Below are 24,919 nucleotides of genomic sequence, written 5' to 3' on the forward strand. Positions count from 1 at the left end.
GGTCATTTGCATATTAGTATATTCAAAACTACAGGCACATCAGCAGATTCAGTATTTAAATTTATTCTGATAACCACTAAAATTCATTTGGAAATCTACTTTTAGGCTTGTGATGGAACTTTTAGGACTATTTTGGGATTAATTCATAAAATAAATTATTTTTTGAATTTACAAAACTTGTTGGTTTTGTCTTTTTTCTGTTACTTGATTTAAGACCATCGAGTCGTAACATTAGTCCAACAGAAAGAAGTAAAGTGGTTCCTGCCAAAATCCCCCCCCCAACTAAAAGTTGGCTATATAGATGAATATTAAACACTGGGGGTGTATAATATACCATTCAAAGTTCTCTTGTAGTCAGAGGTAGATAGATGGAAAACTACTTTCTGGTCTTCATATTTACATGAAAACCTTTTCTTCTTGAAAAAGGGAATAGAGGAATTTTGCTTCCAAGTTCGGCCATCTTACCTTTCTTCCTCTACGAGCTCGTCTCCTTGGATTCATCTTCTTAAGCTCCTCTTCCTCCAACTTCCAATCACATACATTCTTCTCACTACAACTAAATTCTCTTCCAGCAGATCTGTTGCCATGCTCCTTGGCAAATTTGATGACATCTAATTTAAAATCGTCCTTATATGATATTCGCTTTGTCATCGTGAAAATTTTATAAATTTTTTAAATGCTCAAAAAATTGATCACTCATTTATTTATAACAAGAGATTGATCCCACATATACTCTATATACCGGTATATACTAACCCAAGCCGCTGAAGCCTAGGCCTTGCGGCCTAGAGGAAGATAAGATCAAATGATAACCATTGCGGCCCTGCCTCAAACAATTCTTTGAACTCCAGCCAAAATGGTCAATGAAGCCTTGTTTACATCAGGTGAGTGATCGAAACATTGGAGATACTTGCGTTTATGACAAAGGAAAGTACCGGTAGCCACTTTAATGCACATGGTTTGAAAACGGATGTTTACCAGTACATATTTGAACAAAACAACACAGAATTATTCAAAAGATTTTATTAAACTTTATTGGAACAGTAATGTAATAGTACTTACCAAAATAATATTACATACAGATCAATACCGTAACTTATATGTTATTAAAAAATCAACGCTATGCCATCTGCAGTCAATATATGGTTTGCTCAGTTCGGCAGATGGCGAGGCCGAGTGCGTCTTATATTCCTGGGCGTCTTATTTAAAAAATTTTTTTTACACAAATCGTCAAAACCCACGTCTTATATATGGGTGCATCTAATATCCACGAAAATACGGTACAGGCATGCTTTGGAACATTTTTATTGTACCTCCCATTTTGGATTTGATAAAGAAGACATACTTAATGTAATAAAATAAAGCAGGTCTCTTTTAATCAACTTTACCATTCAAGAAATACTTCCCAAAGATGAAAATACAACCAGCACTTAATTAGGTTCTCAGAGAAGTGTAATGGTTGTTTGACATTTTTAATGCTTTAACAGAAGAAAACATTCCACAGTTATACTGCTTACACTGAAAATGAATTAAAAATTAAAACATGAATTTCACTAGATATGACACATACAGTTAGTGTTTATTTCTTTCATTGTTGCCAACTGTAACCAGAATCTTTCATTGATTTACTATGTTTCTACATATTAATTATTATCTACAATGTATTGAGAAAATATTTTTCCAGTAAAATTGAACCAAATATGATTTCTTATTAAAACTTTAATATTGCACAACATTGATTCTGACTTTTAAGGCACTAATTGCCATTTTTGACAATAAAATGAGCAAAATATTAATTTATCAGTTCTGATCATGATTTTCTTAATGGTCAACACATAAGGGCCAATGGTTTTATATTTCCATTTTTTTTAAATGAGCGATCCACATAGGTCAGTGTTAAAAGCCGGTTTATGTGTTGTAGAGGAATCATTACTATTGACCAGACAGTAAGAAAGATATTCAGAAATTTCAGTCTAAGAAAGAAGTTATATATTTAGTAAAACTGGAACCTGGAAAGAACAAGTTCATGGTACAGCCTTTCTCTGAAACACCAAATAATCAAACACATGACATGCAATAGTAAAACTAATTTCCAACTAAACTGGCTTGAGCCACAAAAACATTTTAAAACCTTGATAAAGCATAGTTTTTAAAAACTCTAAATTTTAAAATTTAATTGCTTGTCTTACCCTGTCTGATGTGTTTTCTTTGAGAACGGGTATTAAATATTGGTGGTTAAATATTATGATATTTTGATTATCAAGTTTTTTGTGTGAATGCAGGGCTTGGATGCATCTCACTTAGTTGTAATGTTACACCCTTTGATATATTGACAACTTGTCTTTATTAATACCTTTAATATGTGTGTTTCTTAACACATTAACTCCTAGCGACGACTTTACGGGGCAGGAGGTAGTAGCCTACTGCCGAGCTCTGTAGCGTCATGATCATGCATGATACACTAACGTGGATGGTATTATAGAAAGGTAGACAGATGTAGCTCTACAATGATACCAAATAATCTGGAATATCTAGTTGCACTACAAAATACAGATAGAAAAACCTCATTTTTTTGGACCCGACTTTTTTTTCACGCAAAATTCGCCCATGGTCGGAATCCCATTTTGTGTCAGGATTTTAGACTTTTTGGTCTCAGATCTAAGGCAAACCGGTATGAACTGTAAACAGACAGATGAGCCTTTGCAAAAAGCAGGATAAGATGGGCATTTGGAATAAAGAGTGGTCTCCATATGAAAATAATGGCTTCGTTTAGCCAATAAAAAACCAAGTCCAGCTTTTACCCTTCTGCTCATGCTCCAGTCAAATAGCCAACGAAAAACAATGTTTCTCACACAACTAGACAGTATGTTATTGAAAGATGACCGGGGATTTGGTGTTTTCGAGTCTGTTCAGAAATAGCTTTCAAAATGTGTTTCCTACTCAATTTTCAGGCAAAAATGGCAAAAACCGCCAGGGGTTAATGTGTTAAAGCTAAAGCTATGTTAAAGTTACATTAAAAATCCAAGTCAAAACTTAGACACACACACACACCATTATTTTTTTTAATGGATTCCAGTATCAGGGTCATGCCCCAGGTTCAGGACCACATTGATATGATCTTTGAATTGACAATTTCTTTTGGCACCATACCGTGTTTTTCTTGAAATTCAATTTATTGTTCATTTTAGGTTGGCTTCTCGTGCAGGTCCTGACCTTTTTGCTTTATGTTGTACATGAAGTTTGTCAGCAAGTTATGTCATCATTGCATATACGCATTCAAAATTTTAGAATTTCATCTGTGTAGACTGTATGAAATAAAATGCAGTATGGTCAGGAAGATCTTTTTTTTTTCCTGAAAGGACGTTTCTTTTAACATGTTGCCCGTTGATGTAGATGTTATTTAAATGAGGGTACAAATAAAAGTCTTACAGTGTTTATAAACCAATTTAAATTAAGCACATTCTCTAGAGATGTGATAATTCATATTAATATATTTTAATAAGAATAAAGTTTCATTTTTCTTAAAAATGACATTTTCATTGGTATCTAAATGTCTGAAATTTGGATGTAATCCTGTGGTTTCCATGGAAAAAAATATTGTTCGCAAGGGTTTTAAGTTCATGATTTGTAATAACCACAAAATCCATGAAAGTTAGTATCCTATGAATATAAATTGAATTAATAGTATCCTTTACAATATTAAACTGAATTAACAGTATCCTTAACAACATTAAGGTTAATTAACTCTTTACCTACTGCTAACGCATATATGAGACCATACAAATAGCCTTGTAACCCCAGTGACGCATATACAAGCTGCTAATAATACTCTCTCTGTTCCGGCTGGCTCATACATGCATTTCCGGCCAAGGGTTGGGAAACCCCAGATACGCATATACACATTTCATATTAAAGCTTTGTATTGGATGAAATTACAAACGTCCATTCTCTTTTATAATATTTAGCCAATGAAAATAGTCCTTACATAAAATGATGAACATATTCTATTAGTAGTTTTACAGGATGTAAGCGGGAAATTCTATTGAAAACGAGGTCAGTGGTGACAGTAAAACAAAATGTCAACATTTCATGTATTCCGACGATGATTCTGATGGAAGTTTTGAAGGATTTGAAAGTGATGATATTGATTTTAACCAGATTCAAGATGAAGTATTGGACATTAGTACAAGTCCTGTTTTGACACCTGACATTTCAGATTTATCTGAATCCGAAGATGAACCATTAGACAATCAAATCTGGTCGGAACACGTGAAGCCGGTAAATGTGGACGACTTTACAGCAGTTTCAGGGCCATCATTTATTTTAGAAGAAAATGCAAGGGAGATGGATTTCTTTTTAAGCGCTTCAGGCAGTGTCATAAAAAATTACCAAATCTGCAGTAAAATAGTGGACACATTGGTGTGCAAAATAGTGGTGAGAAAAGTAATCTAATATACATTTTAAACACAGAAATATTGAGATATACTTTTTTTATTATAAATATGTGAATATAAACATTGATTCCTGTGGATTATATGTACTTGTTGGTGGAAATGAGTGGCACAAAACATTGGTAAGTGTTTAAAATTTTATTTTTCATTAAATTACATAGTTTGCATGGGACAAAATTGATACAGAAAATGTTGACAGCATGTAAATAACTCCAGACGTTCTCACTCAGGCAGCTATTATGATGCTCTGGGGTTCAGCCTACAAACAGCTGCTAGAAGGCAGTCTGCTTATCAGGCTTAGTAGGCAGGGCAGCAAGTACTTGCAGAAGGTAAAGAGTTAACAGCATCCTTCACAACATTAAAATTAATAGTATTCATCTCAACATCAAAGTGAATTAATAGTATCCTTAACAACATTAAATGTGTATTTTATGTTTTTATCATTTGTAGAGGACAGTCCAGTGTGGGTATGCTTTGTGTGTGCCAAGGAATTTGCAGACCAGGATAGACTTATGGAGCACCAGGACCTGTGTGAACAAGAAGAGGAGAAGAAAAACATGGCAACTCCTCCATCACCTCAACCAAGTTACCCTAAAGCATCACCTTCAATACCTCTTCCTCCAAAACCATCTGATTCTTTTTCGCTCCGACCAGTCACCCTTCATAAAGTAATTCGTAGACAACCAAAACGAAAGATGTTGCCAGATGTCTACATCCCTCCACCTCCAGACGAGTATTTTCAATGTCTGGGCCTTAGACCAACACCCAGTTTGGAGGAGATAAAGGATGCTCGAAAGAAGGAGAATGATCGTGACCAGGAGGTTATTAGGGTGAATGTATTTGAAACTCCTGGTAGTCCACCTCTAAGCCAGATTATTAGCACAACTACCTCACCACGTACGCCTCGCTCCCTCATGTCACAATTAAGTAGAGATGAGAGCAGTGCACGGAAAAGACATCTTAGTTTCTCCCAGTCTAGCACTTGCTTAAAGGAAGAGGATGAGGATGAAAGTCAAAGTGATTCTGATAATTCTGATGAGAGAAGTGAAGGTAGTGTAGAAGACACCCTCACTAGGAGACATTATGTAAAAAATTCTCTTCTTGGAATAGATATTTGCTCCCCTTTAGGCCAAAGACTTAAGTCCAATTGGGATACAGAGAATCCTTTCATGATGGACAATGCATCCATTGACCAGTATTGCAAAGATCCAGATGCAGAAGAAAAAAATATTGTTATGGATAAACTGCGTGTTCGTCCCACAGATTATCAAGTTACATTCAAGTTTACAAAGAAATATTTTCAGCGATACTGTCATCAGTATAAATTTACTCATGCAGAAAGAATAGAGTTTCTAAATGTTCTAAAAACTGGACTGTCAAAGGACAGCAGGAGAACACTGTCTTGTATGAAACCATGTCAGGTCAAGTTAAGAAGACTCTCGGGCAAGGAAATTAAGGCATGGACAACACCCAAACCGAAGCCAGTTTATCGGTCTCTTCTGGCCAGCCACCTTTCACAAAATGTTCAGTTGGCTCCAGGATCTTATGTTCAGAATATGTTTCTGGGTTCCAGATCTCTTGCAGGATTAGGACCTGGTGGGTACAGATATTCTGGACCTAATCCTGGGTTCACAGGGAGCCAAGAAGGATTAATTATGAACAAGGTAGGATATGGACCTACTCCTCAGCTTTTAGTTCGTACAGTGTCCCATTCTGAAGGAGGGCAGCAAGGGATGAGATTGGAGGTTTTGCCTATTCTTAAGAATGATCAGATGCACCATCAAAACAGAGTAGTTGTCTCATCTGATTCAGGCCCCAAGAAGGACCTTTCGGGCAGTCAAAAAAGAAAACAGTCATTTGCTGGAGTTAGAGATGATGATGAGATCTCGATTATCAGTCTGTCATCTGATGAGGAAGATGAGCCCAAAAAGACTTACCATTCTGCATGCACCCAAACAACGGGGCAAAAGGTTGAAATGCAAGGTAAAAAGAAAATTGGACCTGCCAGTTTTAAAAGGCGTATTTCCGGACAGACCCAAGGAACCATCTCTCCTTCTATTATCAGAAGGAACCCCAGTTCCCCCTATCCTCCTGCAGGTAGTCAAAGATCTACGGGTAGTGCTAGCTTCAGGATTGTGAATGGTCATATGTTGAATACAAGTTCTCAGGCAACAAGTTCATTGCATGGATTTGGAGTAGGTATACAGCCAGCCACAGCTTCAGATGCAACAAATGATAACTTGTGTTTGAAAATTTCCAATGTGTGCAGCCTGCAAGGCTTGTCAATGATGCCATCTCCACAAAAAGAGAGAACTTTATCATCAAATGCAATGCAGGTCACTAATTTGCAACATGCATCATGTCCTAGCCAGTCTAACCGTAGACCAGTAATTGATGATGTCATTGTCATAGATGATGACTAATCAAGACTGACTATGAAAAATTGGTTCTAGGACAATACCCACCCCCTTTCCCCAGATCCATCACCGCCTGGACAAATACCCTATGATCTGGTTATTCCCTTGTATAAAAGAAGCACGTACACTGAATAAATCCGCAAAACCAGAAGTAAGAATAATGCATGGGGTGGCTGTATGATCTTAATGACAAGAAGATGCCTTTATGTGAGAAAGGTGTTTTAATCAAACAAAATCATTCACTCCAATACAGTATATTACTTGTAAAGAACAGATTTTACAAGTGGCAAGCCTCCTTATAATTTAGATAAGTTCCAAAACTCTCTAATTGTCCTGGTATTTTGTCTTTAATCACCTATTCAGTTTATAACATGCTCGTATACAGTAATATATTATTCATAGGGTGGCCATACAATATTAATAAAAGATGACTAGTAATTGATAATTTTGTCATCAGTAGATGTGTTTATGCTGAAAGCCTGTGGTGTATATGCTTCTCTTATACATGGGAATAACCATGTCATGGGAGTAGTTGACCAGGTTGTAATTGATGTGGGTGTGTGTAAATGACTGGGGAAGGGGGGTAATTGTCCTGCCACTGATAAATTACTCAGTCAGCAGTAGCCTCATTAATTGTTTTAAAATAGCACAAGTAGGCTGTCTATGATCATGTATTGGACTGGTATCATTCAGGTAGTCCATTTTCATTCTGCCTCTAAGAGGCTTTTGTTTTTAGTCTTTCCTTTTGAGCCATTTGCTTATTTTCAGATCATTGCAGGAAAAATGTTTGAAATGGACAAAATTGTATTTGTAGACCTTTTTAGACAAATTTTCACTTTTTTTAAGTATCACATTGTTGGTTGATTTTTGTACAGGAACTTTTGTGTGTGAAATGGACATAATTAAGTACAATCTATACTTGCTGATTGGACTTTTATTTATATCACATTCTTACAACACCACAAATGAAACACTTTAATGGAGTTTGTTTAGAGACTTCCTTTCCTCTGACATCTATATTAATCCAAGATTTTGGAAGGGTATTTATTGTCTTGGATTAATCAAAAATAGACTTTTCTTGAAACAAGTATTATATCTGACCTTGTTAAAGATCGTATGCATGTAGAATGCCTTTATAATTATGTTTTTACTGTATGCATCATTACCAGTCAGGTTAGTATTGACACCGGTCAGGCCTTTAATTTTTACATGTTATTTCCAGAAAGCTATAGATTCTGTTGAAAATTGTATTACAGGTGAAGTTTTTTAAATTTTTCCCATTAATGTATGAAATATTTTTTCTTAAGCTGCCTTTATTTATATTTCCACCATTTTGGCAAAATATATTATGCTATCATTCTGTCCATTAGGATATCCTATTCTTTATGGTAAGTTCTGCAGCACATACCTCCTCCAAACTTTTTGAATATTTTGTTCTTGGAGTAAAGAATAGCCCTAATAATTTTGGAGCCAACAGGTAAAAGTCATAGTATCAAATTGAAATTTTTTAAAAAATGGTTTTTACAAAATATATCGCTGGCTCTGGATAATTTATGATCATTAGTAATTTCCTATGCTCAAAACATAAATAGCCTCAGAGTTCACAGTTTTTGGCAAAATCACACTGCCATCGAAGTCGTAAGATATTTTTGCTCTGAGTATGGGAAATTACTAATGCTTAATATATCAAATTCTCCAGCTTCTTCTACAGGTTTAAAACTTTGTTAATAGTTTGCATTTTGGGTAAGGAAGAACTGTTTATATTCTTGATGAAAAAACTCAGAGGTAAAGGTAACTGTGACTGATTGAACAAAAATGGTTTCTTCACAGTTATTAAAATTTACCAGTCTCAACTGTTACCAAACTTTGTGGATGGCTTGCAAATAGGTTACGGAAAAAGCTTCATAAATTTGGAGTCAAAAAGTCGAACATTCAAGGTAACTGTACCTGAAGAGTAAGGAAGAACCCTCTATTGTTCTTTGCCTGGAATTTCAAAGGTCAAGATCACTGCGACTGAAAGAGGAAAAATGGTTTTTTGTAAACAAGTTCGAGTTATCAGTACATTTGCCATAGTTTGTAGATTACTTACAATTTGGGTAAGAAAAAAGTCAGTTGATTTGGAAATTAAAAGTCAAGGTCACTAAATGAAAGCAGAAAGATGGTTTTTGTATAACAACTTTAATTCTAGACCACATAACTTGACCTAAAGTTTGTGGAGAGCGTGCAGTTAAGGCATTGGAAGAGGCTTGTCAATTTTGAGGTCAAACGGTAGGGTCATTGTGACTCAAAGAAAAATTGCTATTGCAGAACAACTTTTGTTCTAGAGTAAGTAACTTGACCAAACTTTGAACTTAAGATAATTCAAGCATGTAAAGGTGGTAGGTCACTGTTATGGTACATGTAAGAAGAAATTGTTTTCTGAACACTATTTTGTTCAAGACAGCATACCGTGACCAATTATCATGGTCATTGAGACCTGTTGGTCTCTAATATCCAGAGTCAACATGGAGAATTGTCACATCCACACTTTCACCAGAAGGCTTCTTTCTTAAGGTGTCTGGTTGCTACTAGTGAAAATAATACTGATCTGAGATCCAGTTTGGCCACCATGGTGACCAAAATTTTGTAATGTCTACTGAGTGTATGGTCATGACCAAAGGTGTTTTCACCGAAAGACTTCCTATCATATCTAGTGGTCCTAATGTAAATGGTGTCAATCTTGAAACTCATGTTGCCGCCATGATGGCTATCTTAACATTTTGTATTGCTTGCATGGTCATATTGACATCAGGTTTTCACAGAGACTTGAGATGCCTGGATGGTCCCCAAATAAATGATGCCAAAATCATATCACATGTGGTCACCAAAGTGGCATTTAAGAAGAAAAGCTTGTCTTTTCTTGGATTCCTTGACATTTCTTTTGGCCAGTAAATTGTCATACCATCAAAGAACTCGAGAGAAACTACCTCCCAGTTCATGAATAAATGTTTATTTTTAAAAATTAAATTTGTAGAAACAGAGAAAGAAAACAATAGTTTTGAAAAGATTATATTATTACCCCTGAATACATGTAGTTAGGTTGCTTGGAGTGGACAAATCTCACCATTTTAGAACTTTTTACATAATCCAAGAAATAACTTTTTTTTATATGTAATGATGGAAGTTTTGGTGCAAAGTAACATATTCAAGGATACACAGTGGTAGTCAGATAGACTGATTTGATAGTATGGCTTGAACCAGAACCCTTTTGGTTGCGAGTTCAGCAAGCTAGCTGCTGAGCTACAATAGCTCCTTTAAAAAAAGAAGGGAGAAATATTGGTGCATGCCATCTGCCTATCCACCTCACTTTGTAAGCTGGTTATCACAAACAGTAGAAACCATCAAGACTTTTGATGGGTCCTAAGACATAATTCAGTTGTAATGATTGCGCCCCCCCCCCCCCTTCAAGGTCAGACATCGATGCTGTCATGGAAGGGACAGGAAAACCCAAATTCCTTCTAATTTGATGCTTACTCTTTTCTGCATTATATTTATTTATTACTGATCTTTAGTTTGCAAGGAAGTAAGAGCAAGTAGGTTCTCACTTGAAGAATTCTATAATGGCATATAGAAGTACAACCCTGAAAAAGTACATGCTTTACTTTCTAGAGATTTAAGTCAGTTTTTCTCAGTGATAGTCATTCAGGACAATATTCACTCTGATTTGTGTAGAAATTGTGTTAAGGTACTATTTTATCTGTTCTGTAGTGCAATGATTTGTTCAAAAAATTGTATGTTTAACCCATGCTAGCAGAGAGTGAGACATAAAGTCATTGTTTTGCCACTGGTGGCATCAACAGTTGAGTTTTAAGTTTTTTATTAGCACAAATTTCCATAAACCCATTATAAATTTTCATCATATTTGGCATGAATCCTTGTGAAGTTAAGACAATTCTTTCCGCAGCACACTTGTCTGCCCGTTTGATTTTTATACATTGTCCATCGGGCACTGTTTGCTTGATAGCCAGTTTTAATGAAATTGGAATATAGATTTATATCGTCAGGATCTAAATTCAATTTGAATACAAGTTAGATCCATGCATATTAATGAGATGACCTTGCATCAGATTGCCTGAGGACTATTCTGATCCAGTTTTGATCAGACTTTGAATATGGGCTTGTCACTTGAAGACCTCAGACGAGTTTTATAATGAGCATGCAAACATACTAATGAGGTGAGCTGATTGGCTGAGTTGTCAATATGGAGATCACATTTAGGATTGGCAGAGTTGTCACTCTTGAGACCAAATTTCTAATTTGATTGTTCTCACCCATGGAATATAGACTTGTATCATCAGTATCCACAGTGGTCTTCTAATGAGTAAGATCCACACACATTAAACAGGTGATTTTGCATTAGATATGCACAGCCTGTTACCACCCTGAAAGCTGTTTCGCATCCAATGCTGTTCAGACTTGGAATATGAATGAATTTGATAAAGAGCTAGCATCATGGTTATTAGTAAGGTTATTGTGCACTTGATTGACTGGACTTTGGAGGCTTGCATCATCGAAGTACTGGACAAGTTTTCTATTGATCTCCTCATAGTAACTAGTTGATATTACATTGGTTTAGCTGAGCTCGACACTTGAGAGTGTTTCTGTCATTGCTAGTGTTTCCCTTTACCCTCATTTGCTCTTCAGAGACCCCCAAATTTTGTATTTGACCCCAAGTTTTGATACCAAAGTTTGTTTTTTACTCTGTCTGACCCCCAGTTCTCGTACCAAAGAGATTTTTGACTCTCAGTCATGCACCCCTAGGGGTTACACTGTTGCTAATCAATTTGAGGTAAATAGGTTAATATTATCTTGATGTTGATTAGTTTTATTATGAGTGAGATCAATGTACATTTATGATGTAATCTTGCCTTTGATTGGCAGACTTTTTTTATGACTGTTTACACTAGGATTTTAATCAAGATTATGAACAAGATCCACACATTAATAACGTACGTTGTATTTGATTGGTTGAGCTTGTTAACACTCTAGAAAATATGTCTTATCAGATTTTATTCAGACTTGTAAAACATTCTTGTATTATAAATATGTTGGACAAGTTTTATTTTGAGCAAAATATGTTATTTGGTAATCTGGTATCTGATTGGTTGTTATCCTTCTGTTTAATCAGTTTGCTCTAGCTTGGTATAAAAGCTTATATCATTATTGCCTTAAATTTTATATTGAGTAAGATCAGCGTTTATTAATGAGATGATCTTGCACCTGATTGGTTCAGTTTGCAGATTAAGAGTATTATTTTTTTATCCAGTTTCAGTAAAGCTTTGTAAATAGGGATATAATTATCATCAAGATGAGTTTTGTCGTGAGCAATATTAATTATGCCTTAATATTTTAAAATAATTTTTTTTCATACTATTGTATCATGTGTAAAAATCATATTGATATTAAGTTTGGGAAACCATTTAAATGACAGTGTGTTCATACAATAGCAATACCACATAAACCTGCATGGTGAAATGGTTTACTCTAAGATTATGCAAGTTCAATGAACTATATCAGACCAACATGAACCACTTGATTTATTTGCTTATATTTTCACTGCTCCAGTGGTTATGTGGTTAGAGCATCCACCTAGAATGCAGGAGGTCATGGGTTCAATCCCTGGCTGAGTCATAACAACGACTTATAAAAATGGTGATAACAGCTGCCTCACATAGCGCTCAGCATTAAGAGGTTACTGTTAGGACTGGTCAGCCTGGTGTCAGGATAATGTGGCTGGGTGGGACATCATGCTACATGTCTCCGGCATGATGCCCCAGTGCTAGACATCACTATAATTGGCCACACTGCAGACATCATAGCGATATGACTGAAATTTTTTTAATGCTACGTTAAAAATCCAAATCACACACACACACACATTTCTGAATCCCATGATGATTTTTTTGTATTCATACTTGGAATGAGTCATTTTGAAGCTAAGGCAATTACTTGCGTGACATGCATGCTCACTTATTTTACCTTTGATCAAAGTCACATAGAAAATGTGCACTAAAGTTATTGTTAGGTTGGGCATTTTTACTTATATTAAATCATTATGAAGGACCGATCATTGGCAATGTGCTTGCTCAGTTCTTTGACCTTGGGGTCAGGGCCACACATTTTACAGCTGTGCTTTATTTGTAGACTACACATGTATCTCTTGACCTTTTCTTGTTGATTGCCTTGATAGTAATTTAAAGCAAATTATATAGGTATTTATTGTTAGAAAGTAAGTACCTATTTCATGTTTTAAAAATTCAGCATGAAAATTGTACTGTAAATCACAAAATAATTAAATTTGTGATTTAATCATAAGTCTGCATAAATGATTTGCTTGGAGAAAGTAAACCTTAAAAAAAAAAACAATTACTGAATTGCTTAACATTGGCTGATCAATTGTTGCAAGTTCATATGCCCAGGCCTGAAAATGTCAAATTTATTGGCAGAGCACCCAACTAAAATGAATGATGAGAAATGACTTTCCTTGGCTGATATTTTTGTTATGTTGTCTGTTTTAAAACAAGTAGTACCCATTTCCAAGGGAGACCAATCATGTGTGAATATCCTGGGTATTTTGTTTAGATAATGTACCAGATACCTTGATGTTTAACGAAAGTGTGCCTGCCAGTGTGGCTATAGTTCATTTTAAGCAGGTGTAAAAACTACATAAGATCTTACCTGCGAGTTTTTTGCCTTTTATTACATATTGAATATACTATCTAAGATAATGGTAAATTATAATAAACATTGATTTGTTCTGTATTTAATGGATAGAAGGTATGTTAATTTGATCATTTTCATACATTTTCAAAAAAGAATGTTAGGGCCTCTTGTGAGATGTAAGCAGTCTAGACTAAGTTTTCTGTTTGTCCAGATGGCTGATATATACAGATATATACACACACATGAACACACATCGTTTGTTAAAATTGTCATGGAACTAAAACACAAGGATATCATAATGCATTTTTATCATTAAAACCCTGTCAGAAATTACCAATGGTTCATCTAAACCAAGTTTTTCCCAAACATTGTGTTGCTTTGACACTTCTACAGTCATCCATCCTATCTTGGTTGCTGAGGCAATTTAAGTGTGTGCCTGATTTTGGGTAATCAGGGTTATAATGTAATATTGTACAAGATTGTATCATTTGTGTGACATTTCAGAGGTATGTGGAAGATTTGTTTTCTATATAAGGATAGTTTAATGGAGCATCACAGTGTAATGAAAGGTAAACTTGGAATATTCAATGCATACAGTTTAGTACTTCCTCCATATGGACCCTCATTATAAGACACCCTTTTATAAGATGGGTATGGGCTTGGATCTCCTTTAATTTTGTGGTAGTAAAAGTATAGGCAGTATACTTCATAACTCTCATCTATTGTGTATGAGGGAGTTTTGTATCTCCACTTCAGATTTTTGGGCAAGTTTACATTGTCATGTGCTTATATCTTGTGCCCATTTTCATTTTGCCCTCTCACAAGGCCTAAAGCGCTCTCCATTACAGATCACTGTCATCTGACCTCTTTCTGCATGGGTTTGAGTCTCTGATTCGGCTAATGTGGGTGTGTGAGAAAGCTTGCCAGTAGCTTCTCTTGGGTCGGTGGTTCTTTCCGGGGTTTTCCTGGGTTCTTCCTCCACCATTAATACTGGCTGCTATGTATAACCTGTCGTGTGATGAAAAATGGCATTAAACCCTACAACAACAACAACAACAACTCTCACAAGGCAGAACATACTGTGATGTCTGTCATCAAATCCACATGCTTGTTCAGATGTCTTTTTCTGCACAATAACTGCAGTTGTTAGCCATCTACATTTACCAAATTTTGTATATGACTTGCACATGGGGTAAGGAAAAACCCTGATTATTTTGTCAACCATCTACTTTTACCATATTTTTTGTATGACTTGGGGTAAGGAAGAACCCTAATTATTTTGTTAACTGTCTACATTTACCAAATTTTGTATATGATTTTGGGTAAGGAAGAACCCTGGCTATTGGAGTCAGGCTTTAAAGATGATGGTCAATGTGACTGATCAAAAAAAATGTGTCCACACAGTAGCTTGTGTTCTCTGCATCTCCAGTTAGCAAACTTTATGGATACTTTCCTTTCAAGGTCAGAAAAGAACTCTGTTAATTTTTGTGTCAAAAGGTAAAGAGGTCAAGATCACTGATTGAAAGAACAAAATAGTTTCTGCACAATAACTTGAGTTGTACACCATCAACAGTTACCAGATTTGGTGGATGACTTGCACTTGATGTAAGAAAGAACCCTATTGATTTGGGGATTAAAAATTCCAAGTAACTCAAAGTGAAGTATGAACTGTTTTCACATGACTTGCACTCAGGCTCAGGAAAACGCCTATCGATTTAGGCTTGAATTGTCAAAGGTCAGGATCACTGACTGAAGGAAGAATTGTTTCTGCAAAAAAAGTTTGGTTCTACTTAACATATAGGTTGCACTTTGGGTACAGAAAATGCCTATTGGCTTTAAGGTCTCAAAGTCTAAGAAAAAGGTCACTGACTGAAAGAAGACAAATAGTTTCATGACAAAAATCTCAGTTATTTACAATGAGGACTATTAAACATTGGGGTGAGGTGGGGGGTTATGTGCTGATCATGATACTCTTGTTTTATTGTGTAAATTGTACAAAACTGTCTTGCTTTTGAATACATGAGGCTGAAGATGGTAATATTGATACTTCCGTAAGAGAGATGGTATGGATAATGTGGCACTCGTTACGTCTATGAAACTGTCCCTGCTTATGTTCATCACACCAATGGCCATCATTCATGTATTGTGTCCTGTGTAAAAAATACTAAAATTGTGATATATGCTTGTCCATATTGTAACAGGATTGTAGGTTTAAGATGTACTGAAAGTTTCAAAATTCTACCTTTCCCAACGATGTGCACATTAGGATTATATGCATCCACTGCAATGTTCATACTGTGTCTCATTTTATTGACTGGATGTCTTTTACCTCTTACAGTTACAAGATTCAGTTTGTAAGACATGTCATTGTTGAATATATCTGACAATTTAGGTTAAACATCTAGAGGATCATTGAGATAATGTGTCGTGCTGCTACATGAGGAAATTATTTATAATGGAACTTAATGTACTGCCTGGATGTGTGTGTCACCTACCACCAGATGTACCATGTATATGTTCATTTACATTACAGTTATCAGTTTTGTTAATGTTTAAAGGCAGTTAACCATGTTAGTCTGTTTAAACAGGCTGTGAAAGCATGCATTTCATCTACAGTAGTTCTACCTATTTTATGACCATTCTTCAGCACGACTACCTGGGAGACAAGATCTCCAGTAGTTTTACCTATTTTTGACCAATCTTTAGCACTCCTACATGGGAGAGAAGATCTCCAGCATTTCATATATTGTGGTTAATGTTTCATAATTAGCCTTTATCCTTTTTGTTTAATACAGTGTTTATGATAATTGGCTGTCATGTTTTACAATTGATGGTCTTAATATTAAGAAAAATACATATCTACTCTTGCCTGCCTTGGAATTTTTGGTTTGCAAAAAATGAATTTTAGTTTACATTTAAACTTGTTAAAGGACACCATTGGAGGTTGACATCTGTATTTGGAAGATTCTCTAGAACATTTGAAAATGTGACCTGCAACATTTTACTTTCGAGCCTGCAACATGCACATGAAAGAGTGTTGCTTCTTTTTCTGTACTGGGAAGAATTTGGGGCAATTTTATAGAAATTTAAAAGATATTGAATATTTAATTTGACAGAAATACACATGAAGACAAAGGGTTACATAAAATGTTGGAGTATTATGGCTGCAAATTCAAAGGTAGAAATCTTTGTTATATTTATATTGTACTTTATATAAAATGTTATTAGCAAAACATGTTAATTTCAACAAAATTACTGTCCTGCCATCATAAATGCTTCTAACGAACTGCTGGCATGCCCAATGAACTTGAAAATATTTTACTACAGTATAATGAACTGGAAGCAATATAGGAGATCAGTTATTTTAGAAGTACACCTGTATTTTGCCTTGATTTTGTCCAATTTGCTGATGTTTTATGGTCAGTTACTAATTTTTAGCTTTACTGGTCATAGATCAGTACAGCTTAGGCAATAGCCTGTTCACTGTCCAATGTCCATTGTCCTTCCTCCATCCATTAGCACAGGTTTGCTATGACCATTATCCTAATCTGCTTGGACTATTGCAATGAAACTTTGCATGGCCATTCATCCCAAGTTTAGTTGGTCCTAAATGAAAATTCAACAGTTTGAACATTTAGTATAGCTGCCACAAGGGACATCTTGAGAATTATGTTATAGTTGCTCTTCCTAAATGAATGGTCATATTAGTATGGGGATTTTAACTGATGGTTTGAATCTGACATCTGCTTGGTCCTAAATTTCATCTTTTCTACTCATCAGTGGATATCAACATGGACGTTTTACCAAAAAACTATATATGATGTATAGTTTGGCTGAAATAAAAATGGTACCAATATGACATGCAATATGGCCATCATGAAACTATTATTGCTACACCAAAATGAAACACTGACTTGGGTTTCACTACAAGACTCATGAGGGCTAGTTGGTCCTAAATGAAAATGGTGCAGATATGACCTCCATTTTGAGCACCATCTTGAAATTCTTGTCATTGATACTCCTAAACAGAAAGTCGTATTGACATGGTGGGGATTTTACAGGAAGACTCTCTCAACTTCTAGTTGGTCCTGAATGAAAATGATGCTAATTTTACATACAATATGGCAGTCTACTTGAAAATCCTGAATGGAAAGTTATATTGGCATGGGCCTATTGCCAGAAGACTTAATGTGTTTAGTTAGATTTGCAAAACAATGATGCAGATTTTAAATTTATTGTTGCTTTTCCTTCTAAATGAACATATATTGGTATGAGGTTTTCACAAAAAGACTTCTTGTCATGTTGAGTTGGCCTTACATGACAATGGTGCTCAGACGTGCATCATATATGACCACCATGTCAGCCAACTTGTGTAATCTTGTGAAAACTAATTCTTCTAAATAGGAAGTCATATTGACCTGGGGTTTTCACAAGAAGACTTCTTGTAGTGTCTAGTTGGTCATAAATGAAAATACCTTTGACTTTATATTCAATATGGACACTATGACAGCCGCCTTGAAAATCTTATTTGCTACTCATTCTGAATGGAAAGTCATATGGACATGGTGTTTTCACTCTTTACAAGATCAGATCTGTTTGATCTTAAGTAAAACTGGTACCAATCTGACATTCAGTATGGCCACCATGGTTAGCCATCTTGAAAATCTTGATGGATAGTAATATTGACATGGGGATTTTCAACACAAGACTTCATATGATACCTGCATGGTTCTTAATGAAAGTCAGATAGATCTGACTTCCAATATTGCCACCATGTTACAAACCATGTTATTGTTCAGGAACATCAGAGATTGATTTCAGTACTCATCAGTTGAAAAGAAACATTTTTATCTTTGATTCCAGGAAATTCTTTTCAGTCAGTTGAGAGTCCATCCCTTGATAGATGCTTTTTTTTATTACTGCAGTGTTGCTCCTGAATTTGTTGAATTTAAGACCATGTTTTTAAATGGTTTGAATCTTTTATCTGAGTGCAAGCTTTTCATTCATTGAGAAAATTGTGTCAGTAATGGAAAATTTACCTACAGTAGTTAGAAAAAACTACTGTTAGTGAAATGAATCTTGGGTGCTTAAGAGGATCAAAAGAACAATTTGGAAAACATGTTCCACAGTTTCTAGATTCTTCATTAGATATGGGGATTCATCTAGGCCATATAATAAAGTGTATTGTTACAGCAAAGTGCAAACTGGACAGTATCTAGATTCTTTATTAGATCTGGGGATTCATCTAGGCCATATAATAAAGTGTATAGTTAAGCAAAGTTCTAACTGTACAGTTTCTGTATTCTACATTAGACATGGGGATTTATCTAGGCCCTGTAAAACAATGTATAGTTACAGGAAAGTTCTAACTACAGTTTTTACATTCTTCATTAGATATGTGGATTTATCTAGGCCCTGTAAAACAGTGTATAGTTACAGGAAAGTTCTAACTGTACAGTTTCTACATTCTTCATTAGATATGTGGATTTATCTAGGCCCTGTAAAACAGTGTATAGTTACAGGAAAGTTCTAACTGTACAGTTTCTACATTCTTCATTAGATATGTGGATTTATCTAGGCCATATAATACAGTGTATAGTTAACAGCAAAGTTCTAACTGTACAGTTTCTAGATTATTCATTAGGTATGGGGATTTATCTAGGCCATATAATACAGTGTATAGTACCAGTAAAGTGCTAACTGTACAGTTTCTTGATTCTTCATTAGGTATGGGGATTTATCTAGGCCATATAATACAGTGTATAGTACCAGTAAAGTGCTAACTGTATAGTTTCTAGAGTCTTCATTAGGTATAGGAATTTATCTAGGCCATATAATACAGTGTATAGTTAAAGCAAAGTGCTAACTGTACAGTTTCTAGATTCTTCATTAGATGTGGAGATTTACCTAGGCCATATAATACAGTGTATAGTTACAGCAAAGTGCTAACTGAACAGTTTTATCCAGGTACGTAGATTAATCATTAAGAGTTTATTTCTGAAGATAAAAGATTGATTTAGGGAAATAATTGTAGGTCCCTATTACTGAATAGCTTGGATAGTTGGTGTCCATTCAGTTGATGTTTCATGATTCTTCCTCACTGTAAAAAAAGTTTTTGTTTGTGCACAATTTTTTTTTTATAATGCCAAAATATCAAATAAATTTGGAAATCTTTTTTTTTTAGGCCTTTAAGAGCATGTTATGGACTCGATACAAGAAACAGCTTCAACTTTCCGATTTTAGCACTTTGCTCAGGATGTTTCATTATTTTCAAATATACATGTACCTTTATAAATGTATAACAATTATTTTTTTTTTTTTTTTTTTTGCAATTTAGAAAGTAATAAATTAAGAGACTTTGGGCTAAGACCAAAGACAATCAAGGGTCAAATGTAATCAGAAATATTGCAAATTACAGACTTGATTTGTAAATATTTGTATAGTTTTCATTTCATCGTAAATGTTATTTTTTCAGAGATCATTCATTATTATTTATTTACTTTCATTTTGTATTATATTTAGGATTCAAGATATTTCCTCTGTATGTTTCTGATTGAAAATGATAGTAATAAAAAAAAAAACACCTGTGGATTTTAATGCACATAGCCAGGTAATTAATATGGGGAAATATTTCAGTATTGAAGATGGAACAATAATAAATCATGCTACTCATTTTTAGTTTTTGTGTGTTTTGGTGTGGCAGTAGAAACGACATGTATATCAAACTGTGTGAATAGGAAAGACATGTATATCAGACTGAATAGGAAAGACTTGTATCTCAATGTGAGTAGGAAAGACGTATACGAGACTGACCTAGTGTGAAAATAGGAAAGACATGTATATCAGACTGTAAGAATAGGAGAGACGTATATCAGACTGAATAGGAAAGACGTGTATATCAGACTGAATAGGAAAGACGTGTATATCAGACTGTGTGAATAGGAAAGGCGTGTATATCAGACCGAGAGTAGGAAAGACATGTATATCGACTAAGTAGGAAATATATGTGTATCTGACTGTGAATAGGAAATACATTTTTATCAGATTGAATAGGAAAGACGTATATCAGACTGATCTAGAGTGAAAATGGAAAGAAATGTATATCAGTCTGTATGAATAGGAAAGACACTTAAGTATGAAAGACGTGTATATCAGACTGTCAGTAGGAAAGATGTGTATCAGACTGTATGAATACGAAAGACATGTTTATCAGGCAGCATGAATAGGAAAGGCATGTATATCAGACTGAGTAGGAAAGACCTGTATATCCGACTGTGAATAGGAAAGACATGTATATCAGACTGACCTAGTGTGAAAATCGGAACTGCATGTATATCAGACTGAATAGGAAATGCATGTATATCAGACTGTGAGTAGGAAAGACGTGTATATCAGGCTGTGAATAGGAAAGACTGACCTAGTGTGAAAATCGGAACTGCATGTATATCAGACTGTGAGTAGGAAAGACGTGTATATCAGGCTTGAGTACGAAATACGTATATCAGACTGACCTAGTGTGAAGAAAGGAAAGACATGTATATCAGACTGAATCAGAAAGGCATGTATATCAGACGTTGAATAGGAAAGGCGTGTATATCAGACTGAGAGTAGCAAAGACATGTATATCGGACTATGAATAGGAAAGACATGTTTATCAGTCTGTAAACAGGAAAGGGCGTGTATATCATACTGAATGGGAAAGTCATGTTTATCAGACTGACCTAGTGTGAATAGGAAAGACGTATACCAGACTGTGAATAGGAAAAACATGTTTATCTGACTGGGACTTAGTGTGAGTAGGAAAGCCAAGTATTTCAGACAGTGAATAGGGAAAGACATGCACATCAGACTGTGTGAATAGGAAGGACTGACTTGACATTGTGTGAGATACGAAGGAAGAACGTGCAAGTAAATACATGTTCATTTATCTTTCTAGTCATCCATCAATTTAATACAAACAATAATAAGCAACGTTTGCAAATGCAATTCTTTACATAGTTTTCAAAATGTGTCATAAACAATGAATTAAAAGATGATTTTAGCATTTTTTTCAGTGGTAATAACGCAGAATTCAGTAGTCGTAACATTTGGAGGGGCGCTGAGTAGTCTAAAGCGCTCATCGTTACGGATCACTGTCATGTCATCTCTGTCTGCGGGGTTTCGGCCAATTTGGGTATGTGAGAAAGCTTGCCAGTAGCTTCTCGTGGGTCGGGGGTTTTCCCGGGTTCTTTCTCCACCATTTATACTGGCTGCCTTGTACAGCCTATCTTGTGTTGAAAAATGGCGTTTAACCCAACAACATAACATTTGGTTTCTAACCTGATTATATTAAATTTGATGAATTAAAGATTTTTGATTTGTAAAAGAAGTGATAGTATAAAGGTCTATTACAGATAGCTGTTGAACATAAAATCTTGGGCTTGAACTTGACCTCTTAAAATGATGGGTCAAAATGGACAAATTTAGGGATATTTTTATTTTTCGTTTGACCTAAATATATTTTATCTGTAACGGTGTTCAATGCCACTGCAAGTAAATAGTATTTCGTTTGCTTCTGAGAATTAAATAATGGTAAATAAATTCTAATTTTATTAATAAAATGTATATGGTTAAAGCACAAGTTTGTAATTATATTAATTTTTTGGCCAGTATTGTTCAATTTTAATGTGCTTGATATTTATGTTCATGGTTTATGGTTTTCAGACAAAAACGTTCGTGTTGCCTTGACCGCCATTTTCTGGTGCATGAATCTGAGTTTTCAGAATTAGTTTACCGTTACACTTCACTCCAGGAAAATGTGGATTTGGACTACCTCTTTTCTAAATTATTGTCGAAGCCCAGGCGTTGTTGACATCTGTCCAAAAAGAATTATGATATGGACTCATTTGGCAAGAAAATAATTATTATTTCAAATTAAAAATATATCGTTTCCGGAAAGGTAATAAATGATACCACATAAAAGGTACATGTCAGTAAATAAACTTTATGATTATTTGTTTCATACTCATATTATACAAAGTAAAAAAGACGGGTAAAACTACATTCTTGTATGATCGTAATTTACCTTATTCAACCTCCATTTATTATCGCTATTGTTAAGTTTTACTTTTCTGTAACTGAATTACATCGTCCATGGACCGCTCCGGTAGCCTAGTGGTTAGAGCATCTGCCTCGAACGTGGGAGGTCGCGGGTTCGAACCCCGCCCGAATCATACCAAAGACTTAAAAATGGTACTAGACGCTCAGAAGAGGTCAGTGTTAGGACTGGTCGGCCTGGTGTCAGGATAATGTGACTGGGTGGGACATCTTGCGACATGATGCCTCGGTGCTAGACATCGCTATGAACTGCCCCACTGCAGACATCTTAGCAAAATGCCTGAAAAATTGTTAAAGCTACGTTAAAAATCCAAAATCACGTGCGCGCGCACACATACATTGTCCATGCCATATGCACCAATTTCCTCTTTAGAGATTTCGCGGAATACATGCCTCGACTCAGTCTGACTATTGCTTTAGCATGTTCGTTTTATGATGCCGTTGAAAAAACACGAGGAAAAAATGCTGTGAAGAAAACAAAAACATTTCCAAGTGATGGTTTTGGTAAAATAATAGGCATTGAAATTCATTATTGTTTTGTTTTTTTTAAGTTCACAGTCCATATCATTAAAAAAATCTTTGATGACAGTGATAATTCTTTAATTGGTTTTTGCTAAAATAATAGCCCTTGAAATTCATTATTGCTTTTTGTAAAGTTCACGGTCCATATCATTAAAAAAAATCTTTGATGACTGATAATTTTTTAATTGGTTTGTTTCGCACAAAGAACCACCTACCCCTACAAAAGGGTGTGGGACATTTTGTTGTGTATATTATTATCTTCTCTACTGGTCATAGACTGAGAAAGCTTATTGGATAGTCTGTGATTCGTCCATCTAATAGCACATGTTCGTTATCGCCATTCCTGAATTACTTGGAGGATTGCCATGAAACTTTACATGGTCTAGTTTCTCCTAATTAAAATTGGTGCTACTTGGACATAGGAAAAATAAAAATGGTGCCGATCTGACATCCAAAATGGCCGCCACAGCAGTCCTCTTGAAAATCTTGTTAGTGCTATTGCTTATGCATGGAAAGTTACATCTGGAAAATATTATATCAGCTCCTCTTGAAACGGATGGATATATCAACACTGAGTCTTCACCAACAGATTTGATCATAACTGAAAATCGTGCCTCTTGTACAGCCAATATGGCTGATACAACAACTGTCTTACAAATATTCCTGTCCTATTCCTCTGAATAGGCTTTCACAAAATGTACAAATACATCCTTTCCCTCAAATACACTTGTAATGGCTTCTCTCAAATACACCTGTAATTGCTTCTGTCTGGTCATACTTTCGATGTTAAACTTACAAAGTATCTTTATCAAGTCATTGCCTCCACCATTTTCAGCCAACGTACAATACACCGCTGTTACGCGCTATTGGTTAGTTACACACTAAGGGAGACAACGGATGAAATCCAAAAAATGTCACTTGGAAAAGGCTCAGAAATATCGGTGTGATCCACCAGGATAGAGATAGCTTTAAAACAACAGAACCTTGGCTATCGAAGATACTTCTAACAATGTTTCCGTTTACCCTTAGTGTTAATCCTATTGACCATATTAACATAGGACTATATATTTTCGATCTATTTTAACATGAGAATCACATATGGGGCCCAGGATCACATATCACTACTGGTGAAAGGATACATTTTGACGAATGCTACAGCCTCGTCACAAAGTAAGACATCGTAACTCATATTTCTTAAGTTCCGTTCATGCTGCAGTAATCCGACTATGTGGTTGTATGCAATTCGGTTAGTACCTTATTACGACAACATTACCAGAAAAGAAAGTCACTATGATCCTGATTTGACTTCTTATTGCTTTCGATACGCAGTAGAGGAGAACTGCCTTATTACCATCAGCGTCAGGACCAAATAAAATTATATGGGGATGAAAATAATCAGTGAAATATCAACCATTCCCAGGTCGTAGAAAACAGTTTGGTGAAAGCTTCGTAGTACCTTCCCGGTGGGGCGAGGCTACGTTGTGTGTGTGCGCGTATATATATATATATATATATATATATATATATATATATATATATATATATATATATATATATATATATCTTGCTTAAATTATGCATTTAGCTCGATGCTTCTTGTACAAGCTCATCACAAACGTAGGTCAGTTACACATATTTCATGCTTCACTCTGATTATATTTGTTTTATCTCAGTTAGTACTATATAAGCGGCGAAAGGTCACTGACCGAAATTTAACTTTTGGTTAGGGTT

General features: G+C 35.3%; 1 protein-coding gene and 1 non-coding gene across 3 annotated transcripts in view; both read left to right on the top strand.

The window, feature by feature from the left end:
* The window catches only part of LOC149788479 (uncharacterized), a 77,914-nt gene extending 57,672 nt beyond the window's left edge, over window positions 1-20,242 (top strand). Inside the window, exons 6-7 of one of the 2 annotated variants that reach the window (XR_016424154.1) lie at window positions 4,902-18,982; window positions 19,149-20,242. Coding sequence is in view for 1 of the 2 variants with exons in the window: in XM_089974466.1 (XP_089830592.1) it covers window positions 4,902-6,874 (1,973 nt within the window). In the remaining variant the exon portion in view is untranslated. Of the gene's footprint in view, window positions 1-4,901 lie in introns of both variants that reach the window. The other variant, XM_089974466.1, reaches the window with a different exon arrangement.
* Window positions 20,243-22,709: 2,467 nt separating this feature from the next.
* Trnas-cga (transfer RNA serine (anticodon CGA)) lies at window positions 22,710-22,782 on the top strand. Its single transcript has one exon. It is a non-coding gene; the product is annotated as a tRNA-Ser (tRNA).
* Window positions 22,783-24,919: the final 2,137 nt, after the last annotated feature.

Source organism: Sinohyriopsis cumingii, chromosome 11 (assembly GCF_028554795.1).
Source record: "Sinohyriopsis cumingii isolate HCF-2022 chromosome 11, ASM2855479v2, whole genome shotgun sequence".
Classification (NCBI taxonomy): domain Eukaryota; kingdom Metazoa; phylum Mollusca; class Bivalvia; order Unionida; family Unionidae; genus Sinohyriopsis; species Sinohyriopsis cumingii.